Source organism: Erithacus rubecula (assembly GCF_903797595.1).
Source record: "Erithacus rubecula genome assembly, chromosome: 18".
Classification (NCBI taxonomy): Eukaryota; Metazoa; Chordata; class Aves; order Passeriformes; family Muscicapidae; genus Erithacus; species Erithacus rubecula.
The window spans coordinates 6,158,938-6,182,786 of NC_136670.1; the positions used below are offsets into that span (position 1 = coordinate 6,158,938).

Consider the following 23,849-nt stretch of genomic DNA (forward strand, 5'->3'; position numbering starts at 1 on the left):
CTGGTTAATGGCTGCTGCAACAGGGTGTTAGGAGTAAGGATGTTTGAAAGGAGTGATGTGTGAATAAAGCTCTGTTTTGAGGAATAAGAAGGGTAGGAAATAAGGGAGAATCAGTAACAATTGAGAGATAGGGAAAATCAAATTAAATTAAATGCAAGAGGAGGTGAGAGAGAATGATGAAGGAAAGTAGAAGTGAGGATATTGGACAATGAGGAAGAGCTGGGAGTGAAAGAGCATCTGGGGATGGTCTCCAAATGAAGTGACTGGCTTACCTCAGCTTTTCTTATGTGAGGAATGTTGAACTCATGGAGAGCAGTGGGTGGTGAATGGAGGGAGGGGGTTCAAGCATCAAGCCAGGTTGTTGGGGGAGTATTTTCAACTGGCACAGGAAATCACAGGAACTGTAGCAAGAGCTTCTGTAATTTACTCTTCCTGGTGTTGGCATCCTGAGACTTGAAACCACTAAAGGCAGAACCTGCCTATAAGGAAGTACAAGCTAAAACCTGAAAACAAACATCCAGGAACTGACAGTCCCAGGAGATGTGATGGCTGTAGCCTGAATTTAATTCTCCTTCCTAGGAAGGAGAGCTTTGTCCTTGTCCACTGCATCAGAAGGGAGAAGGACATGCAGCACCACATGCTCACAACCCTCCCCAGCTGAGAGGAGATGAACCCCACCAACTCTGCCACTCCATCAGGTCCAAACAGTCTTTGCAGGAGTTTTTATCAGGAGCTGTGTTGTGACCTTGGGAGCCACACCTGGAGCCCCGTGGGGAATCCCTCCCTTCTCATGTTCATCTCTGCTATCACATGTGATTCATCCCTTTCTCAGCTCTGCTCCTGGGTGCTCCCATGCTCTGCCGTTGTGTTATAAATGAGTGGCTGTTGGTGTTGGTTGATATTTAATGAAGTCCATGTAATACTCTTCACTTATTTACTTATCCAATCCCAGTCTTAATACCCAGCCTGGGAAAGTTATCTTGGCTTCTTTAAGATTTTCCAACATTAGCAATAAACGTTTTACAGTCTTGGCAAGCTGAGGCTGAAAAGCAAGAGCATGACTTCAAACAGCACTGCTCACAGAGAAGGCTTTAAACTGATATTAAATCACTAAACTGTGCAAACGTAACAGTCCTGTAATAAAGATAAATCTGAACAGTTCAGTCCAGGAGGGGCTCTGGTCCTTGGGTTGCAGGTGGAACCTCTGAGTCCCACAAACTACAGAACCCTTTTGGGCACTCAGTGTCAGAGCAGAGAGCCACAGGTGCTGCAGTGCTGGACAAGGTCTGCCTGGGTGTGAGGAGCTGCTGCTCCTGCAGGAAAGGGCTGTAGGGGAGCAGCAGTCCCTACTGACCACCCCAGGCAGGGCCATAATGGGCTCCAGACATGGTGCCTGGCTGTTATACCTTCCAGCAGCTATTCCTCTGCGCTCAGAGGGTGAAGTGACTAAGAAAATACGCCCTGAATAACCATAAATATTCCACTGTGCATCCTCCAGGACAGGCTTCTGTTCCTGCTGTCACCCTGTGTGTGGTGGTGTGAGGGGATCTCCCAGGTGGGAGCCTCAGCTGGGAGCAGCAGGGGCTGCAGGGGCTGCAGGGGCCCATCCCTGCTCTGCTCATGCCCTCCCCAGCACAGATGGCAGCCCAGGCCCACGTGCACAGCTATGGAAACAGACACTAATGTGCAAATGCACACAGATCTGTAGCATCTGCTGCCAAAGCAGCTGCACACAGGCAGGCACCACCACCCAGGCACATAAAGCTGTGCTAAGGGGCTGACAGACCCCCAGAAAACCCAGTGTGTGGTGGGACACAGACACAGGGCCTCACCCAGCCCAGGCTTTGAGGGAAGACTTCCCTTCTCCTTGGCTTTACCAGCTTCAAGATGAGCAGTGCTTTTGCAAGAGCTTGGTGAGGAATGTGCTTGGCAGGACCTTGGAATGTTTCAAATATTACAGGATTTCTGTAGTTTAATTTTATAGAATCACAGAATAACTTAGGTTGGAAGGAACCTTTAAAGATCATCTAGTCCAACGCCCAGTTTGCTCTGAACTGAGAATTTCCTTTCACTGTTTCAGCTCTTGCACACTGGAAGGAGAGCAGCTGAGGCAGGGTGGGTCCCTGGCAGGATTAACCCTTGAAAGGGGCTGTGATGGGGCTGCCCAGGGACCCTCCATGGCACAGGCTGCAGCTGTCAGAGCAGTAGAAACAGGTTTGCTCCTGCAAGAAACCAGTGGGTAAATGGTGCAGGGTACTTTCCAGGGGCAGAATGAGGGAAGCATTGCTGGGTTGGACTGGGTGCTCCAGCTCTTCAGCCTGGGGTTCATCAGAAGCCCATATATCAGTGGGAAGCAGTGAAGCAGGGCTGGATTTTAGAGTAACCCCTGAGTGATGTCTTTGCACATCATTGGGGTGAAGGAATGCAGCTGCATGGTGGACTGTGAGGGGAGGAGCTGCATGTAAGAAACAATAGGATTTCAATGGGAAATTAAGAGTGTTGAATGCTGGAGCTGTCTCCACTGCCTCCTCAATGGCCGTGCAGCACAGCAGGTCTCCCGTGTGCTCTCACAGATGAGAAAGTGCCACTCTAATCCCACACCTTAGAAAATGGTTAAGAGAGGGCTAAAACCCACTCAGAAGCAGGGATCCCAGTGGTTATCCTTTATCTGTGCTGGAAGTGCTGGAGGTCTGATCCATTCTGGGTTTGGCACTAAGGTTTTTCTTTGCTGTTTCTGCCTCAAGCTCTTTTCTCAGTGGCTGCAAATCAGCTCTGAGTGGATTCCAGGCTATGCATGAGCCAGTGTGCTCTGTGCCAGTGGTTAATGGTAAGTGACCCATCAGCGGGATTAATTAAAAAGTGTTTTTAAGGCACAGTGACGTTCTGGAGAGTCCTGGAAAGGAATTGAGTATTATGAGTTACTTTATTGTAATGACTTTCCCAGCCAGTGAGGGAGAACATGTCATGTTCCAGCCAGTGCTGACACCTGGGTTGGCAGCAGCAGAGAGGAATTCCTGTCTGATTTGGGATGCTTTCTGTGCTGGGTGTCTATCCAGGCATTCTCTCAGGCAGCTCTTGTGTTGTTTCTTGCACCCAGAGCAGTTTCTAAGAGGAGCTGGGGAATCACAACTAAACTCCAGGTGAGGGGTGCCCTCAGGCCTCTGGAGGATTTTGGTCATGATCAGGCAAGCCTGGCATCCCTCCAGATCCAAAGCCAGAGTAAGCCTGGCTTACTCTGTTAGACTGAGAGCTCTTCTTCCCTGGGTTTGTGCTGGGAGCACTCTGTTCTCTCTCCCAGGACACTGAACTGCAGGTCATGACTGCAGAGATGTTTGTGCCAAGCTCTCCTGCTCACTCTCACATAATAAAGCTGACAATATATTGCCATTTTTATTGTCCTGGCTGGGAACTTTTCAGGTACTAGGTGTGTTTATGATTGTCAGGGTCACACCTCAAGTTGGAATGGGGAGAGGGATTTTAGACATACCCACACCTCCCCATTGCTCTCTGAGAGGAAAGGACCTGTGCAGTGTGTGGCCTGAGCTCCCCAGCTGGTTGGTGATATTTGCATTAAGCCCAGAGGGAGCTGGCCAGCCTGGCACATGGAATTGCCTGGCTCAGCAGTGCCACGTTGCTGAGCTGTCCCTGCTGCCTCTTGGTGTTCATGACTATCTGTGCCTGTGTGTGCACTTGTGAGTTTAATAACAGCAATAGTTGCTTTTGTCAGAGATGATATGCAGGCCATAAAAGTTGTTTGCCCTTTTTTTCCCCCCCCTCCCCCTAAGATATGAAAGCTGTGGAAAAGGCTCCATAGCCTGCTGGCTCTTTCAGATGGAAGTTATATAAGGAATATGAAAAGAATGCATTTCATAGTGGCCAAAGGACCTAAAAATACCACTCTCACAGATCTTTGCTTGGACATGATGAAAAGATTCCCGGAGATAGTGCTCTCCAGGAAATCATCCCTAGGCTGAGCTGCAGGCACAGAAAGCTCTTGTGTTCAAAAACAATGTCAGGGAAGTTGTGTGTCGAAGGGCAATCCTCAGATTGCTGTGACATGGGACATGGCCTGTAGGCTCCAGGAACCCAGCAGGGCAAAACACAGCCCACGAGAGGCAAGAGCAGTGTTCCAGGATGATTCCAGGCTGGAGTGATGAAATAGGTGAGAGTTGGGATCAAGGATGCCAATTAAGGACAAGGTTGCTTCTGGGACAGTTCATGGGATTTTTTTCCTAAGTGAGCTGAATTCAGCAATAAGAAATCTCCTGTAGGAACTGCACTGATTTAAGATTAACCAGGTAAAGGGCAACCTTGATAGAGCAGTTCATGGGAAGGAGTCCAGGAGAATTTATTGCTTCAAAGATTTGATATTACATATATGGAGTTTTTAGGGCATATACCCAGGTAAAAACAACCATGAATCACAACAGAGGAGTCCCAGGATTTTTTTATCCCACATTAAAAGAATAAACGAACTCCTTTTCTTTCTCTTGGCTGGACTAACCACTCAGTCCTGTGTGTGCTGAGATAACATGTCCTGTGGCTGTCCTTGTTCAGGCATTCAGCAGAGGTGCTGGGGCTCTGGATCACCACAGGTGCACAGCTAGTGAGGGCAGGTTGGTTGAGATCTGTCCTGCTCTCCCAGGTCCTTGACTCCCAGCTCTAAATGCTGCCTCCACACTGTCCCCAAGCAGTCAGGATCTCATCCCTGCTGGCAGTTTTCACCAGCATGACTCTCACTGGGAAGCCACTGGATGTGCTAATGGGATGGGAAATCTTGGATGGAAAGCAACGGGCTGCTTCTCATCCCTGGTACCTGGGATGAGACTGCCCACCTCAATTCTCATCAGAGGCAGGAGATGGGGGAACATGGGGGACAGCTCCTGCAGACAGAGCTGAAAATGCTGGATGTTGTTCCTTCCCAGAGACCTAATCTTTACAGCCATCTACACCTCTCTCCCCTCCTCCTGTTCTCTTCCTGGGCATGCTACAGCTGAGCACAGGCTCCTGTGGTCAGAAAAGCAGGTCATTAAGAGCCTTCTCTAATTGCCAGCATATTTCTTCACCTTTACAACCAGTGATAAATTGATTTTCACTTGATCATCTTACTGTGCCCCATTGGCTCAGTCTGGTTCCCACCTGCTGCCAACAGTAGGGTGGCTGTGTTGGAAAAAAAGGACAATCACCCACCCCAAAGTGCTCAGAAATTACCTTTGAAATGCAAGAGGGGACATAAAAATGAAAATGTTTGAAAGGTGAATAACATATTTTAGTTTCCTTTGCTTGGCTTTCAGAATGTGGTTACTTCAAGCCTTTAAGCTCCCCAGAATCATGAAAGCAAATATTTATTCCTCATGTTTGTTTTTCTTTTAATGAAAATTGGGATTGTCTTTCAATCTTATGATTCCAGCACATGTGGCTTCAGGACAGACATCAGCTAGCACTGGGCTTGCCAGGAAATAGTGACAGCTGGCAACAGCATCAAACACTTGTTTGGGCTTTTTTCTCCATACACATATGCTTTGTGCTCAGACCAATAGGGAGGTTAGCCCCTTGATTTAAAATAAATCCTCCCAGAAGAAAGAAATCCATCTGTCTGGGAAAAGTTAGAAAAAAATTTTTGCATTTATTTTACTTTTTTTCTTTTTTTTTCTTTTTTTTTTTTTTTAAATGAATACAAACTCTTGAGAAGAAATAGTCTTCTGTTTCCATTGGAAGGTAGAAACCAGCAAAAATTAATGTACAATATTAAGGAATACTTGGTGCAAATGGACCAAAAAGAATTCCTGGCAATTCTGTCTACATACAGGAAAAAAGGTTGCTGCAGTTGAAAAAGACAGCCTGGTTATTACAGGGTTGGGTTGGTTTTTTTTTTTTTTTGCATTTAATCTCCCAATTATAAATAATCAATGTGATTTACAAAATAATTTACAGAAAATGATTGGATTCATCATTGCAATAAATTACTTGGTACGATGCCACCAGCACTGAGAGCAGACAATAGCTCTGACACCACCAGCACGAGGTGATGCATTTTGCATTGGAAATAAGGACAGACCTGCAGCTCCTCTGGCTGAGCTGGCTCAGGTTTGTGCCCACCAGAGACCTCTTGGCAGCCATGGCCCCACCATCCTCATCCTCTCCAGGGGCCAGCAGGGACTCAGGGCTCTGGGGAGGGCTCCTCTCCTGCTTTCAGCTGTGAAGAAAAGGTCAGACCTGCTGGGTTTGGGCACAGGCAGGCACAGAGGAACAGGGACAGGGGCAGGAGGGAGCAGGGCAGGGTGGGCAGACCCAAGAGGCTTGGGTGAAACAGGGTAATTGCTTGACCTCTGTTGCATTTCTCAAAGAATTGTATTTTTTGAGGTTGGTGCTCTTAAACACTCAGGGGTCTGAAGGAGTCATAACGAAATCTTATCGTGTTATGAAGACCTATAAATCTGTTATCAGCCACTCACTCCAAGCTGAAGGAGTGGCACTGCTCTGGAAAAGCAGATTGTGTGGCATTAAAGTTGGGTCTGAACTGAGATCCTAGGTCCCAATGCTCCCAGCACTTAGAAAGCTCAAGACCTTGGTCCAGTCTGTGAGCTCAAGCTCTTCTCACCCCATAGGTCTCTCCCTTTCCTACATCTTTCCCCCATTTCCTTCCAAATAGGCATCCAGTGGTCTTCTGGCTGCTGAGAAGCAGTAGTTGGGCCAGTGGTATTTTGGGCAGTGCTGCCAGGCTGTAAAGGGTGACCCTATCCCATGAGCTGAAGTCTCTGGAATCCCATGGTCCCTCAGATTCCAGGGGGCAGTGAGAGGTGCAGGGGAAGGGCTTGGCAGTGGCTGCCTCTCTGAGCACTGTGCTGAGAGGGCAGGCATGGCACAGAAATATCAAAAACCCTCAAGAGGCAGAGGGATGCAAACAGAGGAGTACCTTGGGGGGCCACACTTTGCCCCAGCATCAGTAGAAAAGATTTGTTAGATCTGGCTGGGGGGCTTAGTGTGCTGGAGGGTGACACCACACAAAGCCATGGGACTAGCCAAGGCTGAGGAGCAGTTCTGGCAGTGCTGCCTGGGCAAACCCCATGAGCTTCACCTGCTGTGATGCTCCTGGTGGAGTTTCCACCTCCACCAGGTCTGGTTGGACTGGGGACTGTCAGGGGGGCTGGCAGGGCTGTGGGAGGGAACTGCTCCCTCCACTCCCAGGGCACAGGGAATTGCTTGTTTGCAGTGTGCTGAACCAGTGCTGAGATGGCAGTGGGACAGCAGCCTGTCCCCAGCCAGTCACTGCACCCTCCCCACATAGGGAGTCAGGAATCTGGCCCTCCTGACAAGGACTGAGGGTTTCAGCAAGGCTTCAGCCTTAGTTCTGGGTCTCTGGGGCTGCCCATGGCACATGCTGTCCGTGCTGCAGGAAGACAGCTCCTGGTGGTGGCCAGTCCAAGAAGCAAGTCCGTGTGTCTGTGCCCAGGGAGCTCTGGATGGCTTCTTTTTTCACAGTGGCAGAGTCAGTTTGGGCTTTTCTCCCACGTGGTGCTCTGAAGGAGGCTGGCTGGGGTGGGGGTTGCTAGATGACCTCCTGTTTTGTGATGGCAGGCTGTGGGATGGACGTGGGCTGCTTGGCCACGGTTGCAATGGCTCCAGGCAGCAGCTTGTACTGCTCTGATCCTGAGCCCGCGGGTGGAGAAGGCTGTGGAGTTTCTGGAGTAGCTGAAGAGAGAGAAACCAAATTTAAAGAGGGCCTCACAAACCTGACAGCACTGGGATCTGTCCCCAGTCATGCAGGGTTCAGATGTCAGCACAGCAGAAGCTCTTTAAGGGCTTGTGTGTTTGCTGAAGGGCAGCCCAGACAGGCAGGCATGGTTTGATGGCCCAGGAGAACCACAGTAACCAACATCAAATAAGGGGAGCTGCTGATGTTTTAACTTGTACTAACCACAGTTTTGGTCAGCCAGGGTCATCTCAGCACAAGGTCCCCAGTGGTGGCCCCATGTGGTGGGCCAGATCCTCCTGTGTTTTTGCAGAGATGTGTCTGAACCACTCAAGGGAAGGGCAGCCTTTCCACTGATTTCACTAAACTCTGCATAGAATCATTCATCCCTTAAGGGCTATGTAAAAGCTACAGTCTGCCAAGGAGGATCTTGTTGAATCAGTTAGTCTGGCCTAATCTAATCTAACCTAACCCACCTCTCTGTTTGTCTTTCCCTCCTTTCTGCATAGGAATTTCTCACACGCTCATTACCAGAGACTTTGTCTTGCTTGCAGATTTCCTTGCAAGGTAGAAACTACCTCCCCTGGCACTCCCTGGTTTCTCCTGGGAGCTCCCTGTCTCTGTGGATGTACTCACACATCTGCCCGTTGTGCATCTGAGGAGGCATTGTGTTGGCCACAATGACGTTTGTTCCCAGGTTCTCCTGGATCAGGTGGGGGTGCAGGGGGTGGTGGGCGTGCGGCGCTTCACTCGACGAGCCTGAGAACGTGCACAAGACATTAATTGTCACAGTGGCAGGAGCAGACAGCTCAGATGGGCTGCACCTAAGGGTCCAAGGCTCTGTGCATGATCACCTTGTGCACAGGTAACTGGAGCACACCCTTCCCTTTGCTCTCCATGGATGCCTTGAACTATCTAACCCCTGCCTGCTGCCTGCACGTCCTCTTATACAGGATTATATTCCTTAGTCACACCTCCACGGGAAGAATAGCACAGTGGGAACTTCTCATTTTGTTTTGTCCCATTGGATGGTCCCACTAGGATGTTCTTTCAACTTGAGATTTCAGAACTTTTTGTTTTGATGAGGCCCTTCTGACAGAGGAGGATTGGTGAAATGGCTGCCAGGTAGGAGTCTGAGGGTGCACAGCAAAGCTTGTCTGTGTGCAGAGGGCTGGAGATGCCTCTCTAATGCATCTCTTTAGGTGAAAACAAGTAGAGGACCCTTGGTTAGTCCTGTCCTGGACAGGGGTGATGATTTTTGAGTCAAGGGCTGACCTGCAGACTGGCTGTCTCTAACTTTTCTAGATAGGCAGCAGTGACTAAGGAGGGTCCCAAGGGGACAATAACCAGGCCTTTTGTCAGACCCTCAATACTCACCTCCCAGCAGCATCTCCTGCAGCAGGTTGTCAATCTTAGCCATGCCAAAGAGCTTGACGAACTGGATCTGCTCTATCATCTGCCAGGTGATGCTCTGCAGCACGGGCAGCAGCAGCAGCAGCTCCCCGAAGCGGCCCCGCGAGTCGTACTGCCGGTCGTTGATGTAATCCTCCAGGCTCACCTGCACCTGGTACCGCATCCTCTTGATCTTGGACGGGTCACTCAGCCCCTTGGCATCTGCAACAGCACAGCAAACTCTGCAGGCTGCTCTCCTGGAGCTGCCTGGCACTGACAGCACAGTGTGGGCACAGCCCGAGGTGAGCTGCCTCTCGTTCCCCATCTCTGCTGTGATGGACACACAATTTTCCTCTTCTCAGACTGACTTCTCCCCTCCCTCTCTAAGAACAGGCTGACCCAGATAAAAAACTCAAGACTGGTGTTACTCAGCATAATCCAGTCTAGGCCCCTGTGATGGTAACCCCCACCAAGCTGGGGCATACCTGGGTCAAAGAAGATGATGGCTTTCAAGCAGGCATATTCATTGTCATCTATCTGCAGCTCCTGGAAGGGCAGGACCAGCTCGTCCAGGATGCGGATGGCCACACGGTTCACCTCCACCAGCTCGGGGCAGTTCCGTGGGATGATGTGATCGTTTCCTTCAGAAAAACAGCAAAGAAAAAACAGACTGTCACCCTGTCATTGCATTGGTGACAAGGAGTTCAAAATGCAGGTAACTGGTGCTGAGATCATTTTGGGGGTGGAGGAATTAAGAAGTTCCTCCTTCATCCCTTACCCTGTCTCAGAGCACTACGAATTTTCAGAGCAGCTTCTCAGTACAGAGGAGCCACTCAAGTGAGGAAAAGCTGACCAAGGAGTGGGAGCTTTTTTCTCAATCCCACCACAGCCTGCTTACACAAACCTAGGGGTGAATCATGAGTGTTCACACAATCCCCAACTTTGCCACACGTTGTGGCCTTGATGTCAATGTCAGCCAGGCTTAGCTGCACCCAAAGGTTGTGCTGGGCTTGCTAACATACAGAACAGCTCAAGCCACCACCCTGCAAAAAGGATGTCCACAAACTCTGAACCACCCTCTCCTTCACCCCAGCAGGGAAGCATCACAGAAGCAGATGGGCTGGGAGCAGAAGTGCAATTTTTACCTAGCAGCAAAACATCCTTGAACACCATGGACCTCTTGGCAGCTCCCAGTAACAGATGCTCTCCTGCGTGTGCACGTAGCAGTGCTACCTGCAAGGGCAGGGAAAAGTTATTTGGGTGATGCAGAGACAAAGCTGTGATTTCATGTATGCAGGAGGGAAAGCTCAGCATTCCTGTGCTGTACTCAAGGATAGGGACTGAGGGTCCCTCTTCAATTACAAGCAGAGAAAGAGACAAAAAGAAGGTCTGTGCTAAACCAGTTATAAATCCAGCAGAACCAGCAGATAGCAGACAGCTCCTGAAATATCCCATATTCAGGATACATGTCATGAGCAAGACCTGTCTCAGGACCTGCCACCAGTGTGGGCTGTTTGCAGAGAACTTCTAAGTGCAGAACCAGGGACCACCCTCCATCCTGGGCACTGGGGAGCAGTACAGTCCCCTGCTGTTGGACAGCTGCTGTCCCTCTGGGCTGTGCCCATCTCCCACTGAAATCACACCCATGGGAACCCACAGCCAGCTGGGGTCACCCCCTGGCCAGGCATCCCCTCCACAGCCACAGGAATTGGGGACAGGAAAGCCAAAGGGATGTTTTTCTCCCCTGGTGTTAATGATTGAAGTGTTTCACTTTACACCCTCCAGTGGCTCCTGAGAATGTTCTGAATCTTTTGCCCTCCTGCAGTTAAAAATTTCAGAGATTTAGGCAGAAAGAGAAGTTAACGATTGGACATCCTGACACAGAGACTTCTTAATGTCCAGCCAGGAGCTTCTGCTGGAGAAAACAATCATTAAACATTAATAGAGAAATGCTGAAAAGTATGGTCCCCCTTTCCAGTGTGTTATCTTCAACATCTGTCAAAGCCAAGAGAAGTCTTACTCTGCCAGAAATGCCAGGAGAATGTATCACCCATAGAAGAGAGCTGTGGTTAGGAAAGACGCTGATGCCTAGGAAAGGGGTTTTTTTTGTTTTTTTTTTCCCAGATGGTAAAAAAGGTTATGCAAAATAAACAGAGACCCTTGCAAAAAGACTGTGCACACATGATACTGGGGAATCTTTATCTAGATGCCAAAATCTAGCCTCTATCACTGTCCAAACATGGGTGGATGTGTTAGCTGAGCTGCTTGGAATTACCAGAGCTGCACAAAACTGAGCTTTCCTACCTGACAAAGCTTTGACAAGGAAAAACTGCCAGTCCTATAGGGGAGTAAAGCCCTCACCTAGAAATTTACTGCCTACTGAAAATTCAAGAAGGTTCAGTTTGCAACCACATTTTTTGTGTCCATAAAATGTCCTTGTTTGAGCAGGGTTAACATGAATTACTTCAAGAAGGCTAAACCATTTCATTTGATATTTATTTGATATATGAATTTGTAACACAGCAAAACAGAACTTGAACTTAGAGATGCAATGGCTTTGCCCCACCAAACATGGTAGTTTTGACATTTTGGTGCAGAGAGAGAAGGAGGGGCTGGGTATGATCTTTGCTACAAAAGGAGATCTATTTCATGCCTGTGGAGCAGCCTCTCCCTTGTGGGAAGGCAGAGTTCAAACTGTACCATCTTGAGGTTTTGTTTTCTCCTTTGAGGAATTTTGCAGCCCCACAACTGTAAAATGAGCTCATGTAGATGCTTTAGTTTGCAGGTTTAGGGTCTCTGTTTCAAATGGCACAAGGATGATCACATCCTTGCTGGGCTGTGCAGAGCTGCCCCAGGTCTGTGCTGGGCTGCAGCCTGTTTGCTGAGTCAATGGCATTTGGAGTCCATTTTGGTCTCTCTAAGTTATTAATTGTATTTTCCTTAGCAATTTAACAGATTTCTTATAATTTTAAACCATTTAGCTCTTGCACACAATAGAAGAGAAGGAAACATGCTCCCATTTTAAGAGCACTGAATTCCCCAGAGCTCTAGGTGCTGCTGGGTGGTTACCAAAGAGCTCAGATTTACGACTTAGGGGGTTTTGATCAGCTGTATACTCTCAACTGGATATTATTTTTCTTCATTATATAAAAATTACCTCTAGGTCAATAGGGCTGGAGGCTGGTGCTAGCTGAAGAGAACACATGCTGGTTTTGGGATTGTGGGCTGGACAGACTGGAAACACCTTCCTACCTGTGACAGGACCTGTGCTGGCCCTGCCACATGTGCTGTTCAAGGCTGGACACACATCATGTCCTTCAACACCTGCTGCAGACTTCTGAAATTTAGATTTCCATGGGAGGATTCTCATTGTACCTCTGTGAGGCTGCCTGAGATCCTGCAGTGCAGTTCTACAGAGGACACCAAACCCACCATGCTTACCTTCATTAGGGAACCCACAAATGTCATTTTAGTAGTTTCTGTTAAATATATTCTTGCTTTTTAAATCCTGGAAAAAGATTTTCTACTGCCTGGGAGTAAACTAGTGTTCAGCTTCAAAATTCCAAACTGGGAGAATGGATATAAAAACACCCCTAGGCAGGAAGCATCAAGAGACAGCAGATTTTAAATTCTGGGCAGACCTTAAGCCAGAAATCTCTCCTGCTAATTCTGATTACCCCAAGCATTTGTATATCACTTCAGGTTTCCAAAGTGCTGTGCCAACCATAATTAATAAATGACTGGCTGACCCCAAAATGCTCATCTGATAACCACTTAATTCAACCCCAGCATTATCTGGCTGTGCTCATCAGCAGATTAGTGGCACATGCAAGTGGCCTTTGCTGGCATTGTATGGATGCCTGGCCTGTGCTGGCATTGTATGGATGCTGTTCCCAATCAGCTGCAGCAGTCAGGATAACAGAGTGCACAATGAGCATTTTCTTTGAAGGTCTCAGCTGCCTTTGGGTCCCTGCTGTGTTTACCAGGGCAGAGGGGTGGGATGGATGGGGGGACTTGCCTGGTCATCCAGGGGCAGCTCACAGAAGGGGGGGATGTACTTGGCCCACTCCACCAGCACCAGCAGCTGCTGCTTCATGGACTCACACACGTCAGAAATATTGGCAATCTTCTTCCCTCGGATGTCTCCGTTGAGCACGGGAACTGGGGATGATATCTGGATGGAGAGAAGAGATCCTTCAGCTTTCAGTGCCCCAGAGGAAGCACAGAGAGGAAAATCCCCAGCCCATGGGTTGTGTTGACACAGACTCCAGAAATCACAACTACATTTTTCTATTGCACACTCCCAGCTCCCAGAATAGGCGACCCAACAAGACTCACTTAAACTGAGATCAGCTTGGGGATCTGTGAATGTGAAACACTGCAGAGCAGAGGCTGTGGATCATCTTGATAAACTTTAATGCCTTGAATGGACTGGCAAGCACAGAAGAAGCATTCCTGAATCCAGGATCTTCCTCCCACTGAACAAATGTGCTCAGTCAAGATCCAGGAGGGAACAGAGGGGCTTGTGTGGCAGTCAGCCTCACCAGCAGAAAGGACACATCCAGTGCTGCTGCATGAGCTGCCTGGTCCCACCAAAGCACAGAGAGCTGCTCCCCCTCCACCCTGCTCCAGAGGCAGTGCCTGGCCAGAGCTGCTGTGTCTGCTTTCCACGGGAGGCAAGCAGGCTCTGCTCCTCTCCTGGGTCATCAAGAGCACACCAGGCCACAGCTGTCTAGGTCTGGGTTGCTCCCTGTGAGCACCAGGTCATCAGCATTTGATATCACCCACTTTGAATAGCTAAAGACAGACTTTAAAGATAACAGTCTCCCACCCCCCCATTGGCTTTTAGGTGCTTTTGGCAAAACTGGGCAAGTGCAAACATGCCCACAACACAGGTCACGTTTGTTACATGGTGAATTTTTTGTGATTGCCAGTTCACTTGCACAGGACAAATCTGACAACTCTGCAAGTACTGTCACACAGAGCTGGACAAAAGATCTCCCCCAAACCAGGCTCCCAACCTCCTGCCTGGTTCTCATGCATAGCTGCTCACCCAGGCCATCTAAAAATTTGCCCTTAGTCACTACTTTATCCTCATGCTTCTGTAAGCAACTAACTCAACCCCATCACTGCCCTCTGCCTGCCCTCTATGCTCTTGTACAACATCAGCTCTTCCTGTCCTATTCCTGCCAGCATTTTCAGCTTGGGTCCTGCCAGCCTCCCCAAGGAAATGGAATTCAAATGCCACCTACATTTTTTTTTTCCCTCAGGTTGTATTACCTGGAGGCTTTCCAGCTCACCAGCTATTATTGAATAAATAAGATTGTAAAAATCTCACCATGTATTTCCCTAATCAGAGGGCCCGGAAGGCTTAGCAAATAAATAAAGACCTCTGAGTGAGTGACCCTAGATCTTGGAGAAAGCAGCTCCTCAGCAGTATCTTGTTCTAATTAGCCAGGCACATAAAAGTTACCAATTACCGTGCTGGAGCCTGACTTGTTTAATGAATCTCTCTGTGCTCTGTGGGAGAGCAGGAACTCCCCTGGATTTGTCCATGGTTGTAGTTTTTATCAGCAGACCCTGCATACATGGGATGGCACTGCAGTGCTCTGAGCCCCAGAAATGTCCTTCCCTTGTAGATTTGGTGACTCCAGACCCCATTATCTCACACCTCTGGGAGCAGCATCAATCTTATTTTTATAGGGTATATAAACATATTAGGGCCTGCATAAGACAAGATGAGATGTGGGATGAGATTGGATGTGCTTTTTCTGTACAAGATTGGCCCTTCTGGTATATCCCCTCCTTGGGGAAGTGGATCTTACAGTCTGAGCCTCATGTGGAGCTCAGAGCAGAGCACATCCTGTCCTGGAGCATCTCCCAGGACAGCCTTCAGGGCAGTGTGACCCTTGAAGCAGCATGGACTGCCAACTCAGCCCCTGTCCATCTTCCCCAGGACACAGAGTGCTTTTCTTCCCAGCTCCCATGAAGAGTGGCAGCTCCTGCCTCCAGCACAGCTCCATCCTCATCACTTGTTCTGACAGACAAACCCTCCCCACAGGCTGTGTGTGCCCATCCTGTCCTGTATCCTCCCAGAGAGTGCTGAGCTGTGTACACATTTTGCAGTGTCCAGTCTCTTAAATCAGAGTCATCTTTTCAGTGTGAACACTCTAAGAAACAAATCTTGGCAATATGTGAGTGGAAACAGGGAATTTCAAGCAAGCACTGGAAAAGGTATGTGCATAAAACAAGCAGGAAACTGATTCCTCATGAAACTGTGCAGGAATCCAAAGTTCCTAACAGCTCAATGGGAAGGGAGGCTGCTCATGCAAGGCCAGCCCCTCGTGGGCTTGGGCAGCCACAGCTCTTCAGATTGCAATGATTCCACTCTATTTTCCTCCATCAGGCTCTCCAGCCTTCCTGTGTCCCGTTAAAGCAAAACAAATCATTGCATATTGTTACAGCTGAGTCCTGGAGTAAGGAGATTTAAAGGGATGGTTTCAGGTAACAAATGATTTTTGAAAAATCAGTGTTGAGTTGGCAGCTAAGCCACTTAGAAAAGAGGTGCTAATTTGAAGACTCAGCTATTAAACACTCAGCTGGCTCTACAAGCCAGCTAGTGCCTGATGCTTTTGTACTTGCTGAAGAAAGAAGAGGTACCTGCTGTGCCAGGGCTTCTGCGTGCAGGAGGGCATTGATGGAGGGCAGGCTGCTGTCCTCGTAACTTGACCTGCGGGTGCTGATTCGGTCCCGTTCGTTCTGTACAGCTGCAAGAGAGGATTTTGGCTCAGCTGCAGGTCGTTCATGGCAGTGCACACTGAAAACTAGCACAGATTGCTGGCGTTCCCCTTCCTCAGCTGCAGTTTCCCAGCTTCCCTGCCAGGCAGGGCGGAGGTGCAGCTGTGTCTGGTTTGTGATGGGATGCCAGCGAGAGCTGACTACATCTGGTGGATCTGATTTCTTTTTTTGCTTTGTTAGGCTTTCCAGGGATGGGGGTGATTCAGAACCCAAACACCTGTAGAGCTCAGTGGGGAAAATTTCCTGGCAAAGGATCTGAGTTTTCTGATTTCATGATATGGGGTTTGAAACGGTGGCCATGCTCATGTAGGCAGCCCAAAGCTGATGTGTGAAATGGAGAAGTATCTGCAAGGTTTCCTTGCCCACACGACTCCTGTGAGCTCCATTCAGGAAGCTGTTGAACTGGGTAGGTGTAGTTGGAAAAATTCTGTCTCAACTACAATAAGGAAGTGCAGAACTGCTCCTGCATATCCACCCAGAGCAAAAGAGCTCTCTCACACCTTATTGTAAAAGCATCCCAGGACAGGTCTGACCCCAGGATTTGCCTGCTCTGTCTGTCATGAGGCTTGGGCTGGCCATAACTCACCCTGGCCACACCACTCAAAGCCATCTGCTGAAATAAGCCATTGACCCATGGCAGGGGAAACAGCAAGTCCTTGCCTTGGGCTGGTGGCTCTCTGCATTGATACGTTCTTGATGTATAAATCTGCCTGATAAAAAGCAATAAGGAGGCAGGGCCAGGAGAAAAGCCCTGCAGTCAGCGGCTGTAAATAGGAGCTCTCAAGGTTATGCTGCTTGTTATCAGTGGCAGGCCCCCGAGTTCAGTCACGCCATGATGTTTTCCAAATGTTTGCTCAGTATTAGCTGGTCATGCACCTAATGTAACTTCTATTGAATATTAACAGACAACAGCACAGCTCTGGCAGGGGATGAGCTGCATGGAGAGGAGGATTCCTATATTCTTCAGGAAAAGTCAAGAAAAGTTGCATGTGATAACTCATCCCCTTTTACAGGGGATAAATGTTCCTGCTCAGAGGTCTTTCTGCAGCCACCAATGTACCACTGGTACTTACTCCAAAGTTTCTCCTTGAAGCTGTGAACTGGGAGGAGCATGGGATTTAATTTCCCTGTATAGAATAACAGGGCCAAATGCATCCCATTATCCCTTTGCAGACATGAGTGGGGTGAGCTCTGGGGGATGCCTCTGCTAATGGCAGTTTGTCCCTCCACTAACCACCACCAAGGCCACCAGGTTTTCCTGCCACTTCTCAAAACAGGGCTAAACAAGGGGACAATCCTGCCATGGGGAATTGTAAGGGCTGAAAGGAGGCAGGGAAGCTGAAGGGATGAGCATGGGTCATGTAGGGATATCTCCAATATTTTCATACAGTTAAATAGCAAAAATGCTCCACTTTACCCTGGATTCCCTCTGCTGTGGCTGAAACTAAACTAAACTCACTGCCTCTCTGCAGAGGGTCAGCAAGAACCTATATATCTATCAGGAAAAAGAGGTGCAAAATGTCAATGTGACTTTTGCTGGACTCACCTACCCAGTTGTGGGTTTTGTGGTCAGTCAGGGACAACAGCACTTGGAGCAGTTTTACCAAAGTCTTTCCAAATGTACAGACCTGCTTTGCAGTTTCTGCTCCTCAGTGATGTAGAGAAGCATTCCCAACCCCCTGCAATGGACTGGCTGTGTGGAGCCCAGGTGATGTCTGTGTCAGTGTGAGCACAAGGGAGCTGAAGAGCCCTGGGTGTGATTTGTGTGCACAAGCACGGGCAGTTCTGAGATGCAGGCATGGAGTCTCCCTGAATCCCCCTGAACTGGGGTCAGGATCTGTGCCCAGCAGAGCACTGTGGAGGGAAGACAGGGCTAAGGTGGCTGGGCAGGTGTGCACCTGGCAGGGACCAGCCTAGGGCTCCCTCAAACATTTGGGAGTGCTGCTGGGGGAGAGCCACAGTCACCCACCTTCCTTCTTCATCCCTGCTCGGAAGCACTTCTTCAGCCTGCAGTACCGGCACTGGTTTCTCTTGTCTTTGTCTACCACACACTGCCTGTTAAACCTGGCAGAAAGAAAGAAAGAAAGGTGTGAGGAGCAGCAAGACTGAGCCTGAAGACAGGACAGGACAGAGACCCAAGCCAAGCCCCAAGCTCAGAGCCCAGAGGCTCACCCTGAGAAAGGATTTTAGCCTGTGATTTTAGCCTGTGGTTTCTTTTTTGCACCGAACTTCTCAGCTCTCCCTTCCACCTCTGGATGTTCCATAAGGACAGACTAAAACTGAGTCACATGCAGGAGCTCAGGCTGCTGGTCTTCTTTGGTAATCATTAGGGATAGGATGTCCATAGTGGACTAACAAACCCCAGGGAAGTTAAAAGTGTGATCTAGGAGCATCAGAACCAACTTAGAAGCTACTTGTTGTAAGTTAGATCTCAGTAGAATGGCAGGAAGAATGCCTTTATTTTGAATTTTAAAAAGAGGTGGAAGGTTGTAGTAGCCCATTTGTGAGGTTAAGAAGTCAGTTTAAGTCCCTGCATCTCTCCAGGGCTGTGTCTGGGATTCTCAGAAGTTGTTTTTGACCTCTGGACAGCATTGCTGGTGTGCAAACTGCACTGCTGTCACTTGCACTTCAGAGAGGACTTGGGAAGCAACCAGCTCCTTCCCTCCAGGCTTGAGTCACCAAATCCTCTGCACATGGTGGCGAAAACACTGATCTCCTCCCATGTGTGACTCACAAGCCTGGTGGCCACTTGCAGCATGAATTTCACTTGCAAATTTGCTCTAATTTACAGCAGATTGATCCAGCTTGCAGAGTAAAGACAAAGGAGTAGAGAGCTGGAGAAGGGCTCCCAGCCATGCTGAATTCTGTAGTTTTTGGAAAGGCTTCCTTCTACTGTGCTTTTTAAAACCCCCAAGCCATGATTTGCCTAAATGGATGCCTAAATCAGCTTTTAAAATGCTTCCAAAGAACTAGGCACCTTGGCTTTTCTGATGGAGTTGTGGGGAGGGGGCTCCCTGGGCAGCCACCTTAAATAACCTGGGGTGCAAATGATGGTGTGTTTCACAGGCACTCAGAAACCTGGGGCTTCCTTCTGTCACTCAGGTTTTCAACTTATGTTACTCTTCATGTTCTCCAGGTGGTTGTCAGGCCACCAGGATTAGGGATTTAGACACTGTGAACTGAGGATTCTTCACTTTCCTCTGTGACTCTACATGTGAGTTGCTCACAGCAAGCAGGTCAGAGCTGCTGATGGCACAGGAGAGCCATGGGCTGCCATCAACGGCAAGAGTGCAGTGGGTGAGTTTCAGGAGCAACATCCTCAGAAAGGTGCATGTTGTGCGGCCCCTGTTGGTGTTGTGTCATGTACCAGGCAGTGACAGCACTGTAGCTGGATGGCAGACACACATCCTCTCCATCAATGGAGAGTGGGCAAGGTTGTGCTGCACTCAGGGCACTGAGCAGTGGGGTGCTAAATCCCTGAAATGAGGCTTCCCTGGCAACTTGCTGCTTGCTGGCCCCATCAATAGCTGGCCATAAACATTTGCAAAAACACGTGCTTGGCTCCTAAAGAATGGGGCAGGACTTCCCAGGGTCTTTACCCAGTGCTCAGTCCCAAAGTCGGGGCAGTCATTGACTCCTCCCAGCCGAGGGCGCAGATCAGGGAAAGCGCAGGAGGATGAGGAGGATGAAGGGCCACGCTGCTGCACCTAGCGGGCTTTGCCATTGATCTATGGGTGGCTGCTGTGCCTGTGTGTGTGTGCGTGCCGCTGCCCTCACCTGCAGGAGTACATGTGGTTCTTGCGGACGCTCCTCCTGAAGAAGCCCTTGCAGCCATCGCAGCTGGAGGCGCCGTAGTGCTTGCCCGTGGCGCGGTCCCCGCAGATGGCGCACAGCGTGCTCACCCCGATGCTGCTGGAGCTGCTCAGGCTGGCTGCTTCCGACGGAGACGTGTCTGCTTGGGGAGGCACACGGCACGGAGGAGACAGTGAGACAACCAACATTTGCTAACTGAGCTATCAGTGAGGCTCTTGGAGGAACCAGGCAGCTGCAGCCTGGCTGTGTGGCAGGGGTCAGTCAGAGAGGTGTGCATCACCTCTCAGTGCTTAAATAATTGCATTTTGGGTGCACTAAAACTTCCTGTATGCATGGCTGCAGCAATGCCTTCAGATAAAGTGGAAGCTCATTTGCAGAGCCAAAATTCCTCGGGGTTTTGCAGACACTTTGGGCTGCAGTTGTGTGGCCAGGGAAAAACGCAGAGTTAAAGCTGAGGTATTACAGCTCAGGGTGAGCAGCTGATTTATTAGGGAGGTGTTTGTGTTACAGCACTGAAAGAGCCCAGGACAGCCCTGAGTAGATGAGGTGAATAGTTCCCCTCTCCAGGCACTGAGTTCCAGCCTGCACAGCCTTTCTTTGGGAAAGCAGGACTTTAGGTAAATAACAAACTCAAACTATTTCAGTTGGAAAACTCGTGTGGGCAAAGGCTGCCCATGCAAGGAAGGACTGATTAAAGGGAAAAGGTGTCACTGGCATGGAGGCTGTAGGCTGGGTATCTTCCAGAGTTTGGTAGGATCACAGTGGACACTGACTTGTCTTGCAGTCCTTATAGACCAAGGGGGGCTGGGACTTTCAGGGCTTTTTTTTGAGGACAGGGAATTGCAGCAGCCTCTGAAGGAAAGGACATCTGAAAGGCTAAAAACCATACAAGGGCTACACTAAACCCCTCCAGCAAGCCAAACAAACCTCAAGGCTGAAGGGATCAGCCCTTAATTCAGTTGATCTAATTGTCCCCTCCCATGGAGGTTTTTCTGTGTCAGCACAGGCACATCCCCCTCCCTCAGTGGAAATGCCAGTCACAAATCATGCTCAGGATCTACAAAGCCATAGAAACCTACTGGGATTTTTAATGCTTGACTCTATTGGCCCCTGATTTCTGGGTTTTTGTAGGGACTCAGTTAAGGCTCACCCTGGATGGGCCACAGCTGGGACAGCAGAAGGGCTGGTGTGGCCCAGCTGTGGGTGCTGGGGAGCCAAGGCAAGTCTGGCTGGGGCAGAACTGCATTTTTAGCTCCTATTTTGCAGAGAAAATAGTATTTGAGCAGGTGCTGCACATCCTGCTCATGCCACCCCTCAGCAGGAGTAACTGGTACAGAACCAGCAGTGAGTGAGCACAGGGGCTCTTGAGCCTCCCCTACCTCTGCAGCATCTTCCATACAGAGCAAAGCTCCTGTCTCCACTCCCAAAGCCCTGAGCTCTCCCAAGGCTATCCTGGCTCTCTCTTGTCCTTGAGAGCAGCTTGCTCCTGAAAACATCCTTCCTCCATTTATATACCCAGGGCTCAGCTGAATGCAGGTCACTTCAAAAGGAAAGTCAAATTCCCAGTTTCAGCTAAACATAAGTCTTAGATGTGAGAGGAAGAGCTGATCTGTCTGTAATCCCATTACTTGTATATCTGTGAAAGCCCAGATAAATCCCTTTTTAGCAAACTATCATGCTGTAATCAGATGAACATAGAACTTGAAAAACTGGCACTCTTACCAAAGAAATTGCAACATCTCAGTCTAATAGTCAACAACAATGAAATTATTGCCTAATGGATAATTTTCCAATTAAGTTTATTTTGCCAAATATGTGCCAAAAACGTGGGCTCTGGCTGCTACAACCAAGTGGTTGGAGTTAAGGTAAATGGAGGAAAGAAAAAATCTGACTGAGACCTCACAGCTGAGCCTTGTGTTAGGACAGGAGCTGCTCAAGAGGTCCCTGAGCCTGTTGAGCATGGGATGCATTCTGCCTGTGAGAGGCAAATTTGGTCCCTGCTGAGAGCTGCCCTGGGGCTGGAGCTACAGAGCTGTGCAGGGCATGGCTGGGCTCTGGTGCAGCCCTTGGCCAGAAAAAGAGGCACAGGTCCTGCAGGTGGAGGTCCTGCAGGTGGAGGTGTGTCCTCCAGGGCTGCTGCAGTACCAAAACCACCCCGCCAGCAGGGGCTGTCCCTGTCCTGGAGCTGGCCCAGCAGAGAGGAGCTGGTGTGTCTGCCCCAGATGACTCATCCACCCTGGAGTGTCACACTGGATCTTGTCACAGGAAATTATCCTGTTCCTCTGCTCCTTGGAGCCCTGGGGCTGGGGAGGGTGGGGCACAGCCCCTCCCGCAGATGCTTGCTGGGTGGGAGAGGGGCACAGAGAGAGCAAGGGCTGGGCTTGTCCCAGGGTGTCCAGATGGATTTCAGCAGAGCCAAGGGGGTGATTTTTAGCCCCCAGGCACCTGAATGGGTAGCAGCAGCCCCTAGGAGTGGAGAAGGGGCTGTGGTAGGGGGTTATTGCATAGCAGAGCCATTCTGGCACCACAGTGTCACATCCCTGACAGAGCAGAGCCATAACCCAGGGGAGACCCACACAGGCTGTGATGGAGGAGCCCACACAGCCAGCACAGCCCTCCTGGGACAGAGGTGCCCAGCAGCCCTGGTGACACAGCACATGGGGGGAGAGGGCTCAGAGGGATCCTTTCTGTGGCTTCATTTGGTCATTAACCTCATATTTAGAGAGACTTCAGGGGGGACCTGGAGAGGAGTCTCTTGTTATCTCCGAGCATTTAATCACCCAGGCTCTTCAGTCCCCAAATAGGTGGGCCAGCATTGTGAATTCTGCAGGGTTAAGTGTGATGCTGCCCTCCTGAAGGGATGGGAGCATTTGTCTATCCCCTCCAGGTCCCCTTGTCCCTCTCACTGGGGGCTGAGCCAGGAAAGGGGATGCCACCCCACACGCCAGCACTGCTCTGGGGAAGGGCTGTGGCCTCACAGCAGCTGAGCAGCAGTGCCTAAATCACCTCTGATAGTGATTTTCACCCCTGCCAGGTGCTAAGTGCCTTTCTGCTCCAGGGACTGGCTCTGGAGACACAGGGTCAGTGTGTCTGGTGAACCAGCACTTCACACAGGAATTATTTGCTGGGGTCTGGCAGACCCCACCATGTTCAGCCCCAGCCCCATTCCCTGGGCTGAATGTCTGGAGGGGATCTCTCGTTCCACCCAGCTCCTGGTGTGTGCCTGCTGCCGAGGGCTCTGGGCTGCAGGACACCATCCCACCCATACCAAACACAGCTCTGCTCTCCCCCTCTATTTTCCCCTACGAGCTCCCACTGACAGCCCTTCCCTCCCCAGGAACATTTTTGTGCCACCCCAGGAATTCTCCTCCTGCAGCTCCTGGCTCATCCCACCCAGCAGAGGGGAGAAGACAGAGGGGACTCACCATTGCCCATGGCCAGCACCTGCATGTTCTCAAACTCCAGGGTGGTGTATGCTGGGTCTAGCGCTGCGCTGTAATCTGCCATCTCCATGTCTATGAGGGCTTTGGAAAGGCGCATTATCCTGGGCAAACAGGGCCAGATTGTCCCGATCCCCTTGGCCCAGCCTATTGGCCCTCCTGCCTCCTCTGCCTTCGCTGCGTCCCCTACCTGCTGCCTTTTAATTCAGATTTTTCTCTGAAAGGATTTGCTGAGCCTCAAGGCCTATAGTCCCAGAGGGGTGGAGGCAGGAGGCAGGGGGTTAATCTTTAATCATCTCATTGCTGAATACTAAGCTGTTTCTTTTTTTTTTTTTTTTTTCTGGTGGAGCAGCAGTGATTCTTGTTGACTGTTTATTATTGAATCTCAAGGTGTTTCTGATCCTGGCTCCTGGTTGCAGACACTCACCAGGAGCTATTGACCTTGATGCTGAGCTGCTGGTGTTGCTCTTACTTATACCTGGGGTGGGAAATTTGGAAAAAGCCCTACCAGGAGAACAAGGTTCTTCTCCACTTCTGTCATTGCCTTCCTCTCCTCACCACTGGTTGCCTACACTCCTGCTTTTCCTTCTCTTGCTCCTTCCTTCCACTCCTTCTCCTTTTCTCTCCCTCATGGTCAGAGAAGGTCAGATCCTACCTGCAAATTTACACACGTTGCTATGTAAAGTAAAATGTGTGACTCCTTTTACTTCCCT

The 23,849-nt window shown here is 49.7% G+C and overlaps 1 protein-coding gene across 3 annotated transcripts; it reads right to left on the reverse strand.

The window, feature by feature from the left end:
• Positions 1-4,910: 4,910 nt before the first annotated feature.
• Positions 4,911-23,410, reverse strand: HNF4A (hepatocyte nuclear factor 4 alpha). Of its 3 annotated transcripts, none has more exons than XM_079321948.1 (10): positions 23,122-23,410; positions 19,661-19,838; positions 17,853-17,947; positions 15,746-15,852; positions 13,100-13,259; positions 10,231-10,314; positions 9,571-9,726; positions 9,071-9,307; positions 8,330-8,452; positions 4,911-7,692 (listed from the first exon to the last, which is right to left on the reverse strand). In XM_079321948.1, the coding sequence occupies exons 1-10, from the start codon at positions 23,234-23,236 to the stop codon at positions 7,550-7,552; spliced, it is 1,398 nt and encodes a 465-aa protein (XP_079178074.1). In that variant the 5' UTR covers positions 23,237-23,410; the 3' UTR covers positions 4,911-7,549. The 3 variants fall into 3 exon arrangements, with proteins under 3 accessions (XP_079178074.1, XP_079178073.1, XP_079178075.1); XM_079321947.1 differs by having other exon boundaries at positions 4,913-7,692; positions 10,231-10,318; positions 13,104-13,259; positions 23,122-23,406; XM_079321949.1 differs by having other exon boundaries at positions 4,916-7,692; positions 10,231-10,318; positions 13,104-13,259; positions 19,661-19,835; positions 23,122-23,399.
• Positions 23,411-23,849: the final 439 nt, after the last annotated feature.

Excerpts from the sequence above, each read along its gene's own strand:
- HNF4A (XM_079321948.1), bottom strand. The coding sequence starts at position 23,236 with ATGCGCCTTTCCAAAGCCCTCATAGACATGGAGATGGCAGATTACAGC. Across the intron at positions 17,948-19,660 it reads AACCACATGTACTCCTGCAG|GTTTAACAGGCAGTGTGTGG; the intron begins GTGAGGGCAGCG and ends TCTTTCTGCCAG. Across the intron at positions 9,727-10,230 it reads CAAGGATGTTTTGCTGCTAG|GAAACGATCACATCATCCCA; the intron begins GTAAAAATTGCA and ends GTTTTTCTGAAG.